The sequence below is a fragment of the Callorhinchus milii genome, unplaced genomic scaffold, assembly GCF_018977255.1.
Source record: "Callorhinchus milii isolate IMCB2004 unplaced genomic scaffold, IMCB_Cmil_1.0 Scaffold4, whole genome shotgun sequence".
In the NCBI taxonomy this organism is placed as follows: Eukaryota; Metazoa; Chordata; class Chondrichthyes; order Chimaeriformes; family Callorhinchidae; genus Callorhinchus; species Callorhinchus milii.
The window spans coordinates 28,868,245-28,885,367 of record NW_024704745.1 but is presented as its reverse complement, the minus strand read 5'-3'; the positions used below and the strand labels follow the sequence as shown (position 1 = coordinate 28,885,367).

Genomic DNA, 17,123 nt, shown 5'->3' with positions numbered 1-17,123 from the left:
TTGTAATATATCAGAAAGTTGTTTGGTGCTCTTTATATACCTATGAAACTTCCATAAACATTACAGAGAAATAATAGTATGGTCCTTTGTTCCAGCCTGTTTTCCAATCAACACGCCAGGAGCTTTGGAAATAGTTAGGCTTATTCAGAAGATTTATGACTCTACGGTGCATTTGTGGCTTACATTATTGTTGTCAGTGTCTCTTATGGAGTTTTTGTGACTGTGACTTATTTTCAGATGAAGACTTATGGAAATTTCATGGTTTGGACAAAAACTAATTTGAAGTTGTTTTGCTGCAAATCTGGAGGTATTTCATTGCAAAACAGATGCACCTTCCCTCCCGTGTGCTGTTTTCAGAGTTTGTCTTTTTTCTCCTTGGATCCCAGATTTACATGGATATGGTTTATGACTGCTTCATCCTGTATTTGAAAGAAAAAGAGCTTATATGAGCTGGCAATTGACAGATCTGTTTGTGGACCCATTAGTTGTGTTTACCAACTAAAGTTTGCAGACATCAAATACTAGAGATATGCATACACTATTTCAATGAAATGCATGTGTAAAGATATCACACAGTTAGCTTTACTTGTTTTCAAAATAATTCCAATGGAAGCAAATGGCTGCTTTTATCAATTCTTTATCATATTAAAGAATTTATTTCTCAATGCCTATTAAAAAGGCCAGAGGATAATAATAATAATAATCCTTGCATTTGATATAGCGCTTTTCACGTCGGGAGGACGTCCCAAAGCGCTTCACAGAACACACTGTAAAGTGAATTGACTGTATATTTGTGGGCGAACGCGGCAGCCAATTGCGCACAGCAATGTCCCACAAACAGTCGTAGATTGAAAATGACCAATTTATTATTGTTTTGTTTTTTTGGAGGGATTATTATTAGGTGTGTGGAGTAAGGAAACTTGCCCAAGGTTTCGCCCTCTGCCTGGAATTGAACTCAGGTCTCTCGCTTGCAAAGCGAGTGCTCTAACCACTGAGCTACAGGACTCCACAATTAAATAATGTGTATCCTAATTTATTTATTCGCTAACACTGTCTGAAGCTTTGTTGCACAGCACAGTATGTTAACTGCAGAGAAGATATTTTTCTGTTCATATTTAATCATGCTTCATGCTGAAGCAGTTATTTGGTTAGGCTGGACCTGAGGTGCTGCGTAATCTTCTGGATGCCATGATATAAGGCAGAGTGCTCCACACTTTTAGCTGCTGAGGGTCAGATGCCGGATTTTAGAAATGTAAGCAATATTTTTGTGTTTTCCTTCCAGAAACATAACCCATATGAATCATATAGAATTTCTATGTTTTTAACTGGGTACCTGTATTACTTAATTTCACTAGATTTGGTTACAATTAGCTACAATCTTTAAACAGGCAATTTAAAAATTCACACAAATTTTGAAACAATGGTAAACAAACCTCGTAGATTTTGACTGAATTTAATACAAAGAGCATCAACCCAAAGGAACGAAAATTGGCATCAAGCATGACTGTACAAAGAACATGAATTTAAGTTACATGGGATGTATAGGATAATCTCCCAATGCTCAATTTATCCTACAACCAACTGACCCCAACTCATGATGACCAGTTCAGTTCTGAGGTACAGAGTTTCTCTTGCATAGTGGTTGACTGGCAGCCCAGTCCAACAATCACAGCCAATCTTCCAGCCGCCTGATGCTGACTTACTGATAACCAATTGCTAAATTCAGTCCATCAATCAGCCATGTTGGGAGAGGCAGATAAGTGGAGCCAAATGCTAACCTCGACCCCTCCCCCCCATCCTTGGACCCAAGATCTGCCCTCGCTCTTGCAAGTGTTACTGCTCCTGCCCGTTAATATGATAATAATAATCCTTGCATTTGATATAGTGCTTTATCATGTCTTCAAGATATCTCAAAGCGCTTCGCAGAATATACTGTAAAGTGTAGTGACTGTATTTTGTGGGCGGAACGCGGCAGCCAATTGCACACAGCAGTGGCCCTTATGTAGGTGATTAATTATATTTACTTGTCGGACAGTGAAATTGCAAATTATTTGCAGGTCGGATGAAATCAACCCCGGGCTGGGTGCGGCCCGTGGGCCACAAGTTGGACCACCCTGATATAAGGTGTCTGTTTGGGCCCTTGTGATAGAGCAGTAGAGCAATCAAGCTGTTGTAAATACGTAAATTGCTGAGTTATTTAATAAAGAAATTAACTTGCAAACAATATGAGTTTCTGAGGCCAAAGATCAAAGGGTTGAGACAAAGCTTATTGTAATAGTGTCGGTTATGTACTATGGGATGATAAGATTTTCCACTATCTGCAAATCGGTCTCACTCACTAGTGCGCCTTCCTACAACAGATGGACGATTAAGTAATCAGTCCTTTGTCTAAGTTCATGAGCAAAATGGAGTTTCATATCACAAAAGCATGTTTAAATGAATTTATAAATTTACAAACTTGCAATTTTTCTACATCCTCAGGTGAATTTACAGTCTTTTATCTTGTAAGCCTTGTAAGGTATAATGAAGTCATGACATTCTGTGTACCCAGTGTGATCCACTGATAAAGCCATTAGCACTGTTGTTATAGAGCAACAGAGATTTCAATTGAACATGACATATGGACCCTCCCTTTCCCAAGAATCCAAGATGTTCTCCCATTTATCACAGACCTGCATCTTGCATTTGCCAGTTATCCCTTTCCCGATCTGTGATTATGTTCTGCCTTTTCTGACCTAATCCCAAGCAAAGTTTTTCTTCCACCTTATTCTCCTCCTGTGTGGGGCTGAGGAGAGGTAAAAGGAGAAATATTATTCAGCCATTTGCATATATAAAAATAGCTGAAACTACCACACACTTCACAAGGCCACAACGCTTAAGTTTAAGATCTGTAGCTGCCAGTTTTTAATCTTAGATGTCTAAATTAGCTGAGATTTATTAGTGAAGTTGCCAAATGGAGCCCTGTTATATATACTGGGAGTAGTTGTGGTGGGGACAGGTTTGGAAAATGTCATGATCTTGTCTTGAGTATTATGGTTGATAGCAGACAACTGTCCTATTTGTAGGAGGATGCGTATTAGCAAGAGAGAAAATATATAAATGGTTTGCAGTGCCGCATTTCTATTTTCAATTCGCTTCAGTCGAATACCGTTGTCTCAGGGGAAATCAGTGCAGACATCCCCAAGACTTTTGTGCTGTAGGTAGGATAGGGATAGGAAAATAAATTTAAACAATATTTGGGTTTGTTCTCAAAATAAAATGTTAAAATGTCGACAGAAAATTACCCTGGCATTGTAAATAGAAAGTCTTAGACATGAATTGTCCGAGCCTTTTATTCATGAAATGAGCTATTCGTAGAAGATATATAGGATGTCATTGCCAAATTCTGTGTCTCTTGGCATACTGAGTGCACCTAATGTTTGTCAATGGAAGCAGCTGCTTCCAAAATTGGATACTGACTCTGAACACTGTGTTGACGTAAAGACATTCATTAAATCAATGCATTGGTGGATCTCTGGAGGAAGGGATAGTGCTGGGACTGGTCTTCACATCCTTTGACTCCAGACCACTGGGAGATAGTTTGAACCATCAGTTACAGGATTTCATTGTTTGTTATTATTTCCTGGCAGAAAATCATTTCCTTAAAGGAAAACTCCAAGCACCAAATGGCATATTTAACACAGAGCACTCATTCAATGGTGAGGTCTCACTTGTATTGTTTTATTCATACACTAAATATAAACTTAAAAGTGCTAGCTTTCCACTTTTGCGATAGTAGCCATTAAGAGCTCTGGGGAGATCATTATGTCTTTTGTCACCAGATGATGTCTGGATGCTAATCTACTGCTGAGTCAGTTATGTGTGAGTACAGTGAACTACAAATAAACCTAATCACAGTTTAATGACAATCAAAACAGCTTCCAGGGTAGTACCGCATTTCTTCTCCTCTCCAACAGTAGAATTACTGACTTAAATAGAATATAACATGCACAATGCCTTTGTGTCCAAAACATGTAAATACAGAGAAACCCCCTCCGCAAAGCAATACAGGTTTATTGCGGAGCTGTTGCGAACCAGCACAATCATAAACCCGCATTTCAGTCACTGACTTCTCAGGTGGTAGTTGATATCACTTCCTCCTATTGCATGTGAATAATGCACAGGAAACACCACCAATAGATCGACATTGATGTCACTTACTGCTCGTTTGCAAGCCTGCTCTGTGACAATTTTTTCACATTTTCAAAAATAAGTTACTCTAACCTTGGATAGGTCACTAGTAAAGCTACATTTGAAATACATTGATGATTTTTTAATAAATACAATGGTGTGTAAATGGCAGCACTTCATATTATTGTAATTCATTATTGAGTTAATAATGAAGCGCACAAATTTAGTTCCATTCCTTAACTATTTATGGTACGTGTAACCTCTCCTTCTTCCCCAGTAATGTCTGCATATTGGATCGGCCTTCTCACATGACCTTTACACAATAGTTGCAAATACAACACAAAATTACATTTGTATAAGTGCCTTTCATGTCTGGAGGACGTCCCAAGCTAGGGGTTGGGATCGGGGAGGGTAGAGAGCAGGGAGGGTAGGAGGGTGCCCGAAGATTTGATCGAAGAGAAGGGTTTTGAGAACGCCTTGAAAGAGACAAGGGAGGGAACGAGGCGAAGAGAAAGTGGGATGGAGCTCTATAGGGTGGGGCAAAAAAGGCTGAAGGCCTGCCCGCCGATGGTGGAGCGATTTTGAACTCTATTCTCTGGGGGATGGGGAGCCAGTGGAGCTGGGCGAGGGTGGTGGTAATAGGGTCATGGAGATTGGTGCGGGAAAGGACATGAGCTGTACAATTCTAGATGGTCTGCAGCTTGTGGAAGGAAGAGTTGATTCTTCCAAATCTTTGCCCCACTAATGTCAATGTTTCAGAGGTGAAGTTTGCAAAGCATATTGTTAGTGTCTTCATCCTAAATACCCCTAAGAACAACAACAACAACAAGATTCCATTTACAGAGCGCCTTTCACGTAGGGAGGACGTCCCAAGGCGCTGTACAGTTGGGTTAGGACCTGAGCAGGGGGGAAATGGTCAGGGTGAGGGGAGGGAAGGGAGGGAGTGAGGAGGGGGTAGAGAGTCGAGAGGGGAGCTGAAGGCACGGTCAAAGGGAAAGGTCTTGAGACCGGCCTTGAAGGAGGAAAGGGAGGAAAGGCACTGGGGGATAGAGTTTCAGAGCCTCGGGGCTGAGAGGCTGAAGGCCCGGCCACCGATGGTAGGGCGGTTGGGGCGGGGGATGTGGAGCAGACCGGAGCCAGAGGAACGGAGGGTACGGGCAGGTAGGTAGGGGGATAGTAGGTCAGAGAGGTAGGAGGGAGCAAGGCAGTGAATGGCCTTGTAGGTGAGGATGAGGATCCTGAATTCGATCCTCTGGGGGATGGGGAGCCAGTGGAGGCGAGCGAGGGTGGGAGTGATGTGGTCACGAAGCCTGGTGCGGGACAGTACACGAACTGCAGAGTTCTGAATGACCTGCAGCTTGTGGAGGGAGGTGCCGGGAAGGCCGGTGAGGAGAGAGTTCCCATAGTCCAGCCTTGAGTTGATAAAGGCGCGGACCAGAGTTTCAGCAGCGTGAGGGGTGAGGTAGTGCCATAGTCTGGCGATGTTCTGAAGCTGATGGAAGGCGGTGCCAGTTGTGGTGCGGATATGAGGGAGAAAGGGCAGCTCAGGGTCGAACAGAACCCCGAGGTTCCTGACTGGCTTTGAGAGGTGGAGAGTGCAGCCTTGGATGCTGATGCTGTCAGCGCCTGAGGTGCGGAGGCGCTGACGTGAGCCAATCAGGAGGGCCTCAGTTTTACGCACGTTGAGCTGAAGAAAGTTGTCTCTCGTCCAGGACTCGATGTCGGACAGGCAGGCTGTCAGGACATCGGTGGTCGTGGAGTTGAGGGTACGGGAGGAAAGGTAGAGTTGGGTGTCAGGTTGGAAGTTAACCCCATGTCTGCGGATGATGTCACCAAGGGGGAGCATATAGAGGGTGAAGAGGAGGGGACCGAGGACAGAGCCCTGAGGGACACCGCACGAAACAGTGCGGGGCTGGAGGAAAAGCCGTTCGTGGAAACAAAGTGAAGACAGTGGGAGAGGTACGACCTAAACCACTCAAGGACAGGGCCATGAAGGTTGAGGTGGGAGGACAAGTGGTGGAGGAGGATAGCGTGGTCGACCGTATCGAATGCTGCCGATAGGTCGAGGAGGACGAGGAGCAGAGGGAGCCCTGGTCACAGATGGTCAGGATGTCATTGGTGACCTTGACCAGGGCAGTTTCTGTGCTATGGGCAGCACGGAAACCCGACTGAAGGGGTTCGAATAATGAATGGGTGGAGAGGAAAGAGCGCAGCTGGGAGGCGACAACTCGTTCAAGGACCTTGGACAGGAAGGGGAGGTTGGAGATGGGCCGGTAGCCCATCAAGGGAGGGTTTTTTCAAGGTGGGAGTGATGGTGGCAGTTTTTAAGGGAATGGAAACAGAGCCAGAGGAGAGGGACAGGTTGACGATGTCTGTGATATGTGGGGCATGGAGGTGGAGCTGGGAGATAAGGAGTGGAGTGGGGATGGGGTCAAGGGAGCAGGTGGTGGGTTTCAGGGATAGGATGAGTTTGGTGACAGAGGGTCGGGAAATGGGTACGAAAGTGTGTAGGGGAGGATGGGTAGGAGTCGGAGTGTGGGAGGGAGGGGGTGTGGGTGGATGTTGGAGGGGTAGTGACCGTGGAGTGGATTCCCTTGATTTTGGATTCAAGGAAATCCAGCATCTCCTCACAGTGAAGGTTGGAGGAGATGACCTGCGCGGGGTGGCGGGGGGGGGGACGGAGGAGTCGGGATTTTGGTCGAAAACAGTAGCCTGGGGTTGTTCTTCGCCTCCAGGATTATCCTGGAGTAGGACGACTTGGCCGAGGCTAGAGTGGAGCGGTAGATTTTGAGGAGGTCCAGCCAGAACAATTAATTTCATATAGTTATTTATTCCTGCTCACCCTCCTTTTCAATGATCTTTTGGTGATTCGGGCTTTGATCTCCTCCCTGACTACCCTCTAGCTGTTATAATGGAGTCCTGTAGCTCAGTGGTTAGAGCACTCGCTTTGCAAGCGGGAGACCTGAGTTCAATTCCAGGCAGGGCGAAACCTTGGGCAAGTTTCCTTATTCCACACGCCTAATAATACTCCCTCCAAAACCAAAACCAATAATAAAAAAAATTGGTCATTTTGAATCTACGACTGTTTGTGGGACACTGCTGTGTGCAATTGGCTGCCGCGTTCGCCCACAAATATACAGTCAATTCACTTTACAGTGTGTTCTGTGAAGCGCTTTGGGACGTCCTCCCGACGTGAAAAGCGCTATATCAAATGCAAGGATTATTATTATTATTATTATAATACTAGAATAACTACTTTTTGTGGTTATGTTTGCACACAGATGACACTTTGGTTTAATGATGGTATCAAATGATTTTTTCCAGCTCTGTTGTAATCTGGAATCGATAAATCCTCTCTGATAGCATCTCTGATGATATCACAAACCTCACTCTTTGAACAATAAAAATAAATCAAAAACAGACAGAAATAAGATTCTAATTCTCTGCAGAAATTTGATTTTTAAAGGAGCCTAATAATAATCCTTGTTTTAATATAGTGCCTTTTAAGTCAGGAGGCCATCCCAAAGTGCTTCATAGGATTTACTGTAAGCTCTAGTGACTGTATTTTGTAGGGGAACGATAGTGATAGTAATATATATATATTTTAAATCATCTCTCCTTTGGCAGCCTTCCAAATCACACTTTTTTTTACCTATCCTGCTTCCTACCCTGCTTTTTCCTTTCATTCTGCCCAGTTTCAATCTGACTCTCCCAAATTGGCCTGGATTTGAACTAGAGGTGAAAGGCCAGTGTCTAACTCACTGCAATGCACCATCCATCATGTGCAATGTTTTGCAAATCTCCCTTGAATTCTCCTCTATTTTTCCTTTTTTGGCTTGAAAAGCTTTGACAGTGGTGGAATGTCTGGGCTACTTCCACCCTATCCACTTACTGTTGCTTTGTTTGTTAAGCAGTACATCCTGCTTCCTTAGTATTAAGTGAATTAAATTCATTTCTGGTCTTTGTTTGCACATTTCTCAGATTCTGTATGTTCTCTTTTAATTCCTTATTTTCTCTTTTCCCAGTGGAAATTTAGTAAATTAGGCTCTTTCAACAAACTGCTTTGAACACTTCCCTTTCAGTCTCCTGGGTAACCCCTTTTTATTTCACAGTATTTTTCTTCGTCTTTCATGAAGTTCAGAAGTCAAAGAACTTGTAAATATGAAGCATGTATTTTCACTTTCTTTCGAAGTGCATTTGGATACGTGTTTTAACAGCTCCATATGTGCACATGGTAGCAAATCAACTGTTTCACATAGGATAAGAGCATTTGGTCAAGCTTCCCGATCCAACTTCCCAAAAGATTCCTAAAGATGCTCCTTTGATGGAATACCACTAAATTTGGCCTTCAATTCTTTTCTGTTTAATATTGGTGAGCTGGCACAAATTATTCACATCTTTTGAGCAAGTTCGATCTTAGACATCGTCAATGTTCATATCCAGTTTCAGTCTTGTCTGTAGATTTCATGATTTATTTCTCAATCAGTCGAAAATATTAACAAGAACTCAGTTGAATTCCTTTATCCCCTGCAAACAAATGCTGAAAGATAATGCCTTTTCAAATATTTGCTGGATCACATACTGGTTTGACATGAAACAATACATTATCTACAAAACATTCCTGGAATGGAGATGTCTTCAGTTCACTATCAACTGTTTTGTAAAAGTGATTAATTTTCTCATCCTTGCTCATTCAACCATTTCGTGTCTTAGATAAAGATGGTAGAGAACCTCTCCAGTGGAAGACTTGGGAACATAACCTTAAAATTAGAGTTCAAAGTGAAAGTGGTAAACATTTATTTAGGGTTAGAAGAACCTGCACTACTCTGGAAAGACACTGATGAATAATTGCTCGACTTGTATAGATAATAATAATAATCCTTGCATTTGATATAGCGGTTTATGTCATTGAGTCATCTCAAAGACTGTATATTATGTGGGCAACACCCAGCAGCCAATTGTTCACAGGTGTCCGACAAACAGTCGTGGATTGAGTGACCAATTATTACTTGCTTTTAGTTTTTTATGGGAGGCTTCATTACTCCTCAAAAGCAATCCGTCAATCAATTGACTAGATGCTTGGGAAGAACAGGTATTAAGGGATTTGGAAAAAGAGAATGAAAATGGGATTCAAAACATGAAGGTTCAATGCTCTTATAAAATTTTGGATTATGCCAAACAAGCCAAATGGTCCACTCTATTCTTATGTTCCTCACTAATGGAGATAGTTAGGGGGAGACATAATGACCAGGAATTATAGGGAACAACCTTCCAGTAATTCATAAAATCCTTTCATTTCACCTGATTATCCTTTTAAATTAGCTGTGCATCAAATGAATTTAGCATTTCATTGTTCTGTGTGCCCTTAAGCCAGCATCCCTGCATTAATCATGGTTTAATATTCAATAAAAAGGGTTATATCTCCCTTCTTGGATATCCTAACCCTTTATCACTAAACAATGGTGAACCACAACAATTTCAAACTATTTATGTTCTTCTATCACAGGATTGCCTTGTTTTGGTTCAATTGAGGTATTTTTACAGCATTGTAGCATTTCCTTTAACTTTATCTTACTTAGTGTTAAAATGTAACAACTGTAACCCAGTTCATTTTCTTTCCCTCCAATTACCAAATTCTAGCTCCATCAATTCATCCACCCTCAGAAGCAAATGCATTTTTGCCAGGTTTTCTTCTCTTAATCAAGAATGAAAATTAACTAATCAATTTCCCCATGCTTCAAGATCCTCCATTTCCATATACGATAATAATCTCACTGTTTTAAAGGCCATTAACACTATATTTAGACATCCCACAATGTATTCACTCCCTGTTCTAAAATTAGAGATTGTAGCAAATTCTGAATGGCTTGGAGGCCTGAAAAAAAATTATCTGGAAGTTGGAGCAGAGGGAGAGATGTTCAGTCCAAAACCTGTTGTTATGAATAGGGCATAAAATTCTCACATTTTTCGTCCTTCAAGTATAATGTATTGTAAGTGTGAATTGTCACTTGTGATAACTAGCAAATCATATACCATATTTTTCACTCCATATGTCATATTTTCACCTCATGCTATCAATGGTAAATTAAGCCATCAAACGAAAAGACAAATAATGTAGATGATTTTTAGAGGTCTCTTGCAGCGAGGCACAACACTCAAAATGATTGAGGCAGGTTGAGGGGTTTCTCGTCTGTATTGTGCCCAAGGCAGTGTCATTTCCAGTGACACATCTGTTAAACCAAGGACAGAAACTAGTACATCTTCATGTGAGATGGCACAAGTAGTAAGTCTCCCAGAGGCGAAAGCATCAGTCAGAGGCACTATGCCATCTGTCAGTCACTTGGGAAGCTAATGTAACTGTTTGCTCCACTAGCTGTGCGATTACACAAAGGGCACAACCAAAGGAGCAGTTTTTCAGAAGGAATAGACAAGCCTCTAAGTGTAGAAGGAATAACACAACAAAGACACCCATAAACTCATTATGAGTAAATACAGGTGTATATAGGTTCCTTTATGAAATATTTCATAATATTTGAATAACATTTGGATAACTTTTCTTGTTCACTTTGATTAGATTACCACCCTCAGACTGAAATCACACTGTGATGTCAACTTCACTTCTATGAAGGTTATCGTGATATGCTGTGGCTCACAATCTTACATCACTGAATCTTTCCTTAGAGAGATTCAAAAGAACATTGAACACTGGAGAGAATACGCAGAAAGAAATTTCAGTATCAACAACAACAACAACAACAACAAGATTCCATTTATAAAGCGCCTTTCACGTCAGGAGGACGTCCCAAGGCGCTGCACAGTGGGGTCATGACCCGAGCAGGGGGGAAATGGTCAGGGTGAGGGGAGGGAAGGGAGGGACCGAGGAGGGGGGAAATGGTCAGGGTGAGGGGAGGGAAGGGAGGGAGCAAGGAGGGGGAAATGGTCAGGGTGAGGGGAGGGAAGGGAGGGAGCGAGGAGGGGGAAGAGAGTCGAGAGGGGAGCTGAAGGCACGGTCAAAGAGAAAGGTTTTGAGACCGGCCTTGAAGGAGGAAAGGGATGAAGCAAGGCGAAGGCACTGGGGGATGGAGTTCCAGTATCATAGTGCCTTATTACATGAATACATCATAAAGTGCTTTGCAGTAACCATTCTCAAGTGTAGTGACTGTTTTTGTAGGCAAATGTGGCAGCCAGTGTATGCATACACACGAGGTAACTGACGAGTATGTCTGAAGGATTGATTGACCGGCACACTAGGAGAAATTCCCTTCTCTTCTAAAATAATGTTACATGATTGTTAAAGTTCAGCTGGCAGGCAGATGAGACCTTGGTTTAACAAGTCATCTCAAGCACCAGTAATACAGCCTACTCTCAGTATTGCACTGGAGTGTCAGCCTAGACTATACACCCAAGTTCTAATTTGGGGCTAATTTGGGAACTCACAAGAGAAGCAACTATAATTTATGTGAAACTGTTTTATTTCTGCATTGAGTAAAGAATGGAAGTTATTAAAATGTTCTTAAAAATACTAGAAATGTAGTTAATCAATAACTTGAAGACCTATTATTATTATTATTATTACCTAGTGGTTAGAGCACTCAAAGCTTTAGCTCAATAAGCTGCTGCGTTTTGGTCACAAAATACACAGTTAATTCACTTCACAGCATATTGTGTGAAGTGCTTTGAGACGTCTCGAAGACGTGATGAAGTGCTATATATCAAATGCAAGGATTATTCAAGGATTATTACCTATCTTTTTTTAGATGTGGCTAAACATGATCATTGTGTGAAATAACTTATGTTATGCTCTGAAGGCTGAGGGTCCTCTGGTCACCTTCCCCCCTCACCTCACCTTCCCAGGGAACAGCTCACCTTCCCCCCTCCCCTTCTTTGTGTTACCAGAAGAGTTATCTTCTGTTATCATTACAATCATCACCCCAGACCTCTTTGACTCTCTCTGCTGTGTTGCCTGTTCTGCACTATTAACACCTCTTCTCCCCAGTTTTGTTTCAACCCACCCCCTTATGTTTTACAACCCCTCTTTTGTTTTGCACCACTATCACCTCTTTAACCCATCAACTAACACATTCCCTGCTTTGTCTTTTTTGTGTGTTCTTTGTTGTCCTTGTCCTGCCTCCCCCTCTCAACTTGTCCTTAAAAAACATTCCCTTCCAACATGCCCCAGCTCTGATTAAGGGTCCTGGACCCAAAATGCTGACTCACTTTCCTTTCTCCATAGATGCTGCCTGACCTGCTGAGTTTTCCCAGCTCTCTCTGTTTTTGTTTAACTCTTCCAGATGTTCAGCTCCTGCTGGCTTCACTTGGTGATCTTTGACACACAATCTATAGCTTGGAGAATTATGGGCAGTGACATTTAATGTTGTGTTTAAAGAAGTTTTATTGTTTTTCATTATTTCTGAGCGTTTTTATATAGGGGGAAAATGCAATATTTTCACATTGGCTTTCATGTTTACTAGCAGTTAGTAGTGGATGTGGGGAGAAACTATTTCACCTCTGATTCTAGTGATAAGCTATTGATTACTTCTGACCAAATTTTTGGTCATTGTGAAAAATATTACTTGTGATAATATTGCATGCCATATTTCAGCCACCATAATATTCCCTTAGTTTTAATTTTTGGGATAGTAGCTTTATGTTATTTTTAATCAAAATGTAACTTGAATAGAGAGCTAATAGCTATATAAAACCTAGTAATGTAGTGCAAACTGAAATGGTAATTCCTTGAAAACTACTGTGTGACTACTCTTACCCTCAAACTGAGACCATTCCCATTGTAGAAATCACCTTTTCAAAATGACTTTATTTTGAATGGTTTGAACTGACCTGGTGTGAGCCCGCCTGTGAATGCATTCACAGAACCCATCTGTTTGCCTTCGCTTGTACACGGTGAATTAAATTTACACAGTGCACGTATAGCAGGGTGTCCAGTGAAAGTTCAAACAAGCAATATTTGGACTCTGTGGGTATTCACAGTGATTGCAATGACTATGTAATAACATTGAGGGTATGCAGGGTTTTAAAGTGGGAAAGGAACTGGTAATGTGGCTGAAGATACTGTTCATAGTGTAACTACAGGGTGCATGGCTGGCACAAGCTGTTGATTACATGAAGTCACTCATCAAAGTCAAAACCAAAATGGAACTGATCGACATAGAGGCAGATGAAGTGCTCAAGGCAATACACAGTGACAGTGATCCAGCTCACTTGTGGGTGAAACTTGTTAGCAATGACATAGAGACCCCAGTCTTGAGAAGCTTGCCAAGCTTTCACTATCCACGTCTGGTTTGATATAACTGTGTGAATAAAACTTTTGAACATAAATGTCATCAGGAATATTTTCCCACTTAACAGATGGACATTACATTAAGCTGACATGCAGTTATGGTAGTATTTCATTTCTTTTTGGGCTTCTTTGATTTTAGTAACAGCTTGTGCTCATCAAGATAGGAGATGTTAGTGCTGGGGAAACAGTTTAGGAATACAAGGTTAGCAACAAATATTCCTGATTGCATGGCTGCATGCAGAGCAACACTTACTCTGCCTTAACAATCTTCTGATCCTCAACCTCAGAAGACTACCTTCCACTTCAGCAATTTGAGTTTTCCACCAATCTCTGATGTTTACCATCTGTGTTTTTTCCTAACTAACAAAACCAATTTACTGGCAATTTGTGGGCAGTTTTATCCTCACGGTCATCCCATACAGAGATTGGGTTGTGACTGCCCAAGGCCATTTGCATGAGACTCTTTCAGTCAACAATGAGAGGATATTTTCATCCCATCAATCTAGGCTAGATACCAATCCAAATTTCAGAGATAAAAAAAGAAACTGTAGAGACTTGAAATCCACAGCAGGCCAATTAGCATCTGAAAGGGGAAAGTAGGTTGACATTTCAAGGATGGCCCTATCAGTGGTAAAAACTTTGCTACATGACACAATCATAGCTCTGTAGGGGCTTAATCCAGTCTTTAGCAACATTGCTCATGACAAGAAATGCGATTTGCAGTTTGATTTATTTTTGAGCCATTTTATTATCTGGAACAGAGAGTACCATTACTCAAAGTGATTGTGAACCTCACCAGCATTTTATCTGCCATGTGAACCCCACTGCAATTTACTTGCATATACAATATGTAAGACAATTTTTCCACACTGCAATGCAAGGATGAGAGGGAAAAGGACAATCTATGCCAGTATTCAAGTGTTTTGATGGGATCTATGTAAAATTTAAAATTATTGTACTATGTCAGTGTGAAATCTACTTGGTGACAGGAGAAACAATTTTTCCCGGTATTGCAAAGGGAAGTATATGAAGCAAATACAACAACTAGGGAAAGACATTTGTCTTAATAAACTTCACTTGTCAAATGCAGATAAACAGAGATGGAGCTGTTCCTTTAGATCCTCTTCAATTGCTTGACTGTGGATATATGCAAAGTTACAGGGATTTTGAACACCTAGAATTTTTTTTCTTGGTTATATAAGGGGACAAATTTCAGGGCTTTGCCTCTTGTTTAGGATTGGTTAGTTTGAATCCAGGATAAACTCTAAATGTCATGCCAGTTTGTTGTAATGTATAATAAACTCATCCAGATATAATAGGTAATATTTTCTCCATGTTTCAGTAACATGGATGCCTTTACTCATCTGAATCAATGAGGCTAATAATTCAATTGCTAAGGTAAACAGTAAATGTGAAAGGGCATCCCTGTCTATTAATACTATGCAATTTGAAGTGGAGAATTTGTATTATTTGTACTAACCACTACATATTATAAGTGGACACTGCTAAAGGTCAGCAAAATTACTGACAAAAGGAAAAGAATACCATGTCATTGAATCTGTTGAGAACTTGGTTGCTTTTTCTTTATGGTGTTACTGGAGAACCAAGAAGAGAGGAAGACAAAGAACAATAAAGCCAGGATCAAAGTCAAAGAGATTTGTGTCTGGAATTTCATTGTTAATTCTACTTGTGCTTTCCTGTCAACTGGTGTGATAGGTTGCCAATCAAACTATACTCCGACACCTTCAAGATGATTTACTCCCCATGAGCAGTAAATAGCTCCAGGCATTCCAGGGTCAACATCACTATTTCATTTATCTTCTCATACCTGGTGAGATCATTATTGTATGAGTATGCATTTAACATCTTTTTGGCATTGCTTTATTTATAATTAACGTTATGCGCAAATGTAATCTCCGAGACTTCCTCTCCTATCAATTTAATTTTCAAACCTTGCGAACTCCATTTCCTCAATTTTCTCCATTCTTGTTCTTGAGAAACAAAATATATAGACGACTAGGAGTCACATAGAAGACAAATGAGATAAAATCAAAGAGAATTGGAGGAAGTAAGAGTACAAATGTACTCAAATATTTTGTCAGAACAACTACATTAATCTATGTCTTCTCTGGAGATAAATAGACTAGTTATGAACAATAGAGATGTGGATCTGGATACATTTCAGGTGTTTATTCTTCATTATCTTTGTTATCCATGTAACAACAACTTCATTTATATAGAAACTTTCAGGTTGGGAAGATACTTTCCCCAGGAGCATGGGAATGGGAAGACTTATTTATGTGTTTATTGACAATCGCACTGTTCTTAGATGTTTTCTAAAACAGTGTTTATATTGCTAGGAGAGAATCCCAGTGATTTCAGTGCAAAGAGGAACAGAAAGATTGATTTATTCCTCCTGCTCCATATCACATCAGATGATGACAAAACAAACAGTTGATTTGGGATTTCTGTTTGTACTAAAATTGGGTCACTTCATTGATGTTTTAGTACTATAGTCTCCAGGCAATCTTCATGACTTGATAAACTAAAATCCTTTTCAACCTCCTTCCTCTCTCTACCTTTGTTTGTAACTCACCCATAGCATGATCCAAAATCTGAACATCCTCCTGGGTGTCAATAAACTATTACGATGGTGTTTAAGTCTTGGGATGTTGATGTGTGCTCCAATGAATCATTACCAGATCATTACAATACTCATGTAGCTCTGCTCCCGCAAAATAAAATTATAAGAAGACAATAAAGAGATTGTTTAAATGGGAAAAAAATAATATATTGGTGCAAGCAACAATGGAATCTCCAAAAATTTTCACTGTACATTTTGGCTCAGTTGGTAACACTCTTGCTTCTGAGTTTGAAGATTGTAGATTCAAGCCGTACATTGGAACTTTGAATTCATATGATCTAGCCTCCCCAGGTTGCTGTATTTCACTCAGAAAGAAAGTAGTCTTCTGACATCATCATTTAGCGACAAAAGACTAAAAAAAAATCTCTTGAGAGGAGCGGCTGATGGCTGCTGTCAGATAAATGGAAAACATCTATTTTGAAACCTGTTTTATTGTGTATATGAAATGATAAAATGAATTAGCGGGAGATGCTAGATATTGGAAGAGTGTTCTGCTGCAGCCGAACGCTTTCTTGTTTCCCCTGAGGCATAAGCAGATCATAAGAACAGACATACAGTGAAAGACAGATTGTTTTCTAAGATGTTTATTAACTATTGCTATTATTTTGATGGTTATATATAAGCAACCATTATACTTGTCAAATTTGTTTATCATCTTAAAAACAGAAGAAAGCATTCAATGAAATGTAAATCTTCCAGCTCCTTGCCTTATCTGCCAATTTATTCTGCTTCATTTCTAACTAGTTATGTTCTTGACTTGAATTATTTGCCCATATGGTTATTTTTAACCCTTTTCTCCTTTGTTAGTTATCTTTTTTTCCCTCTGACTGCATTTATGTTCTTGCCCAGACAGACAGTCCATTTTTTTTAATTAATGGCAGCAAGTAAAACAACGTAGGACATTTTCTGGATTTGTTTTGGCTTGTGTAAACCACAAGTTGAAAACTGTGAGCTGCTTACATTAATTAATACTGTTGCTAATTATTGCACTTTTGAAAAATGCTGCCAGTT

General features: G+C 40.6%; 1 protein-coding gene across 1 annotated transcript in view; it reads right to left on the bottom strand.

The window, feature by feature from the left end:
* Positions 1-373: 373 nt before the first annotated feature.
* pcdh17 (protocadherin 17) overlaps positions 374-17,123 on the bottom strand; it is a 170,600-nt gene continuing 153,850 nt past the window's right edge. Inside the window, exon 4 of the mRNA XM_042334705.1 lies at positions 374-419. Coding sequence (XP_042190639.1) covers positions 415-419 — 5 coding nt within the window. The 3' untranslated portion in view covers positions 374-414. The remainder of the gene's footprint in view (positions 420-17,123) is intronic.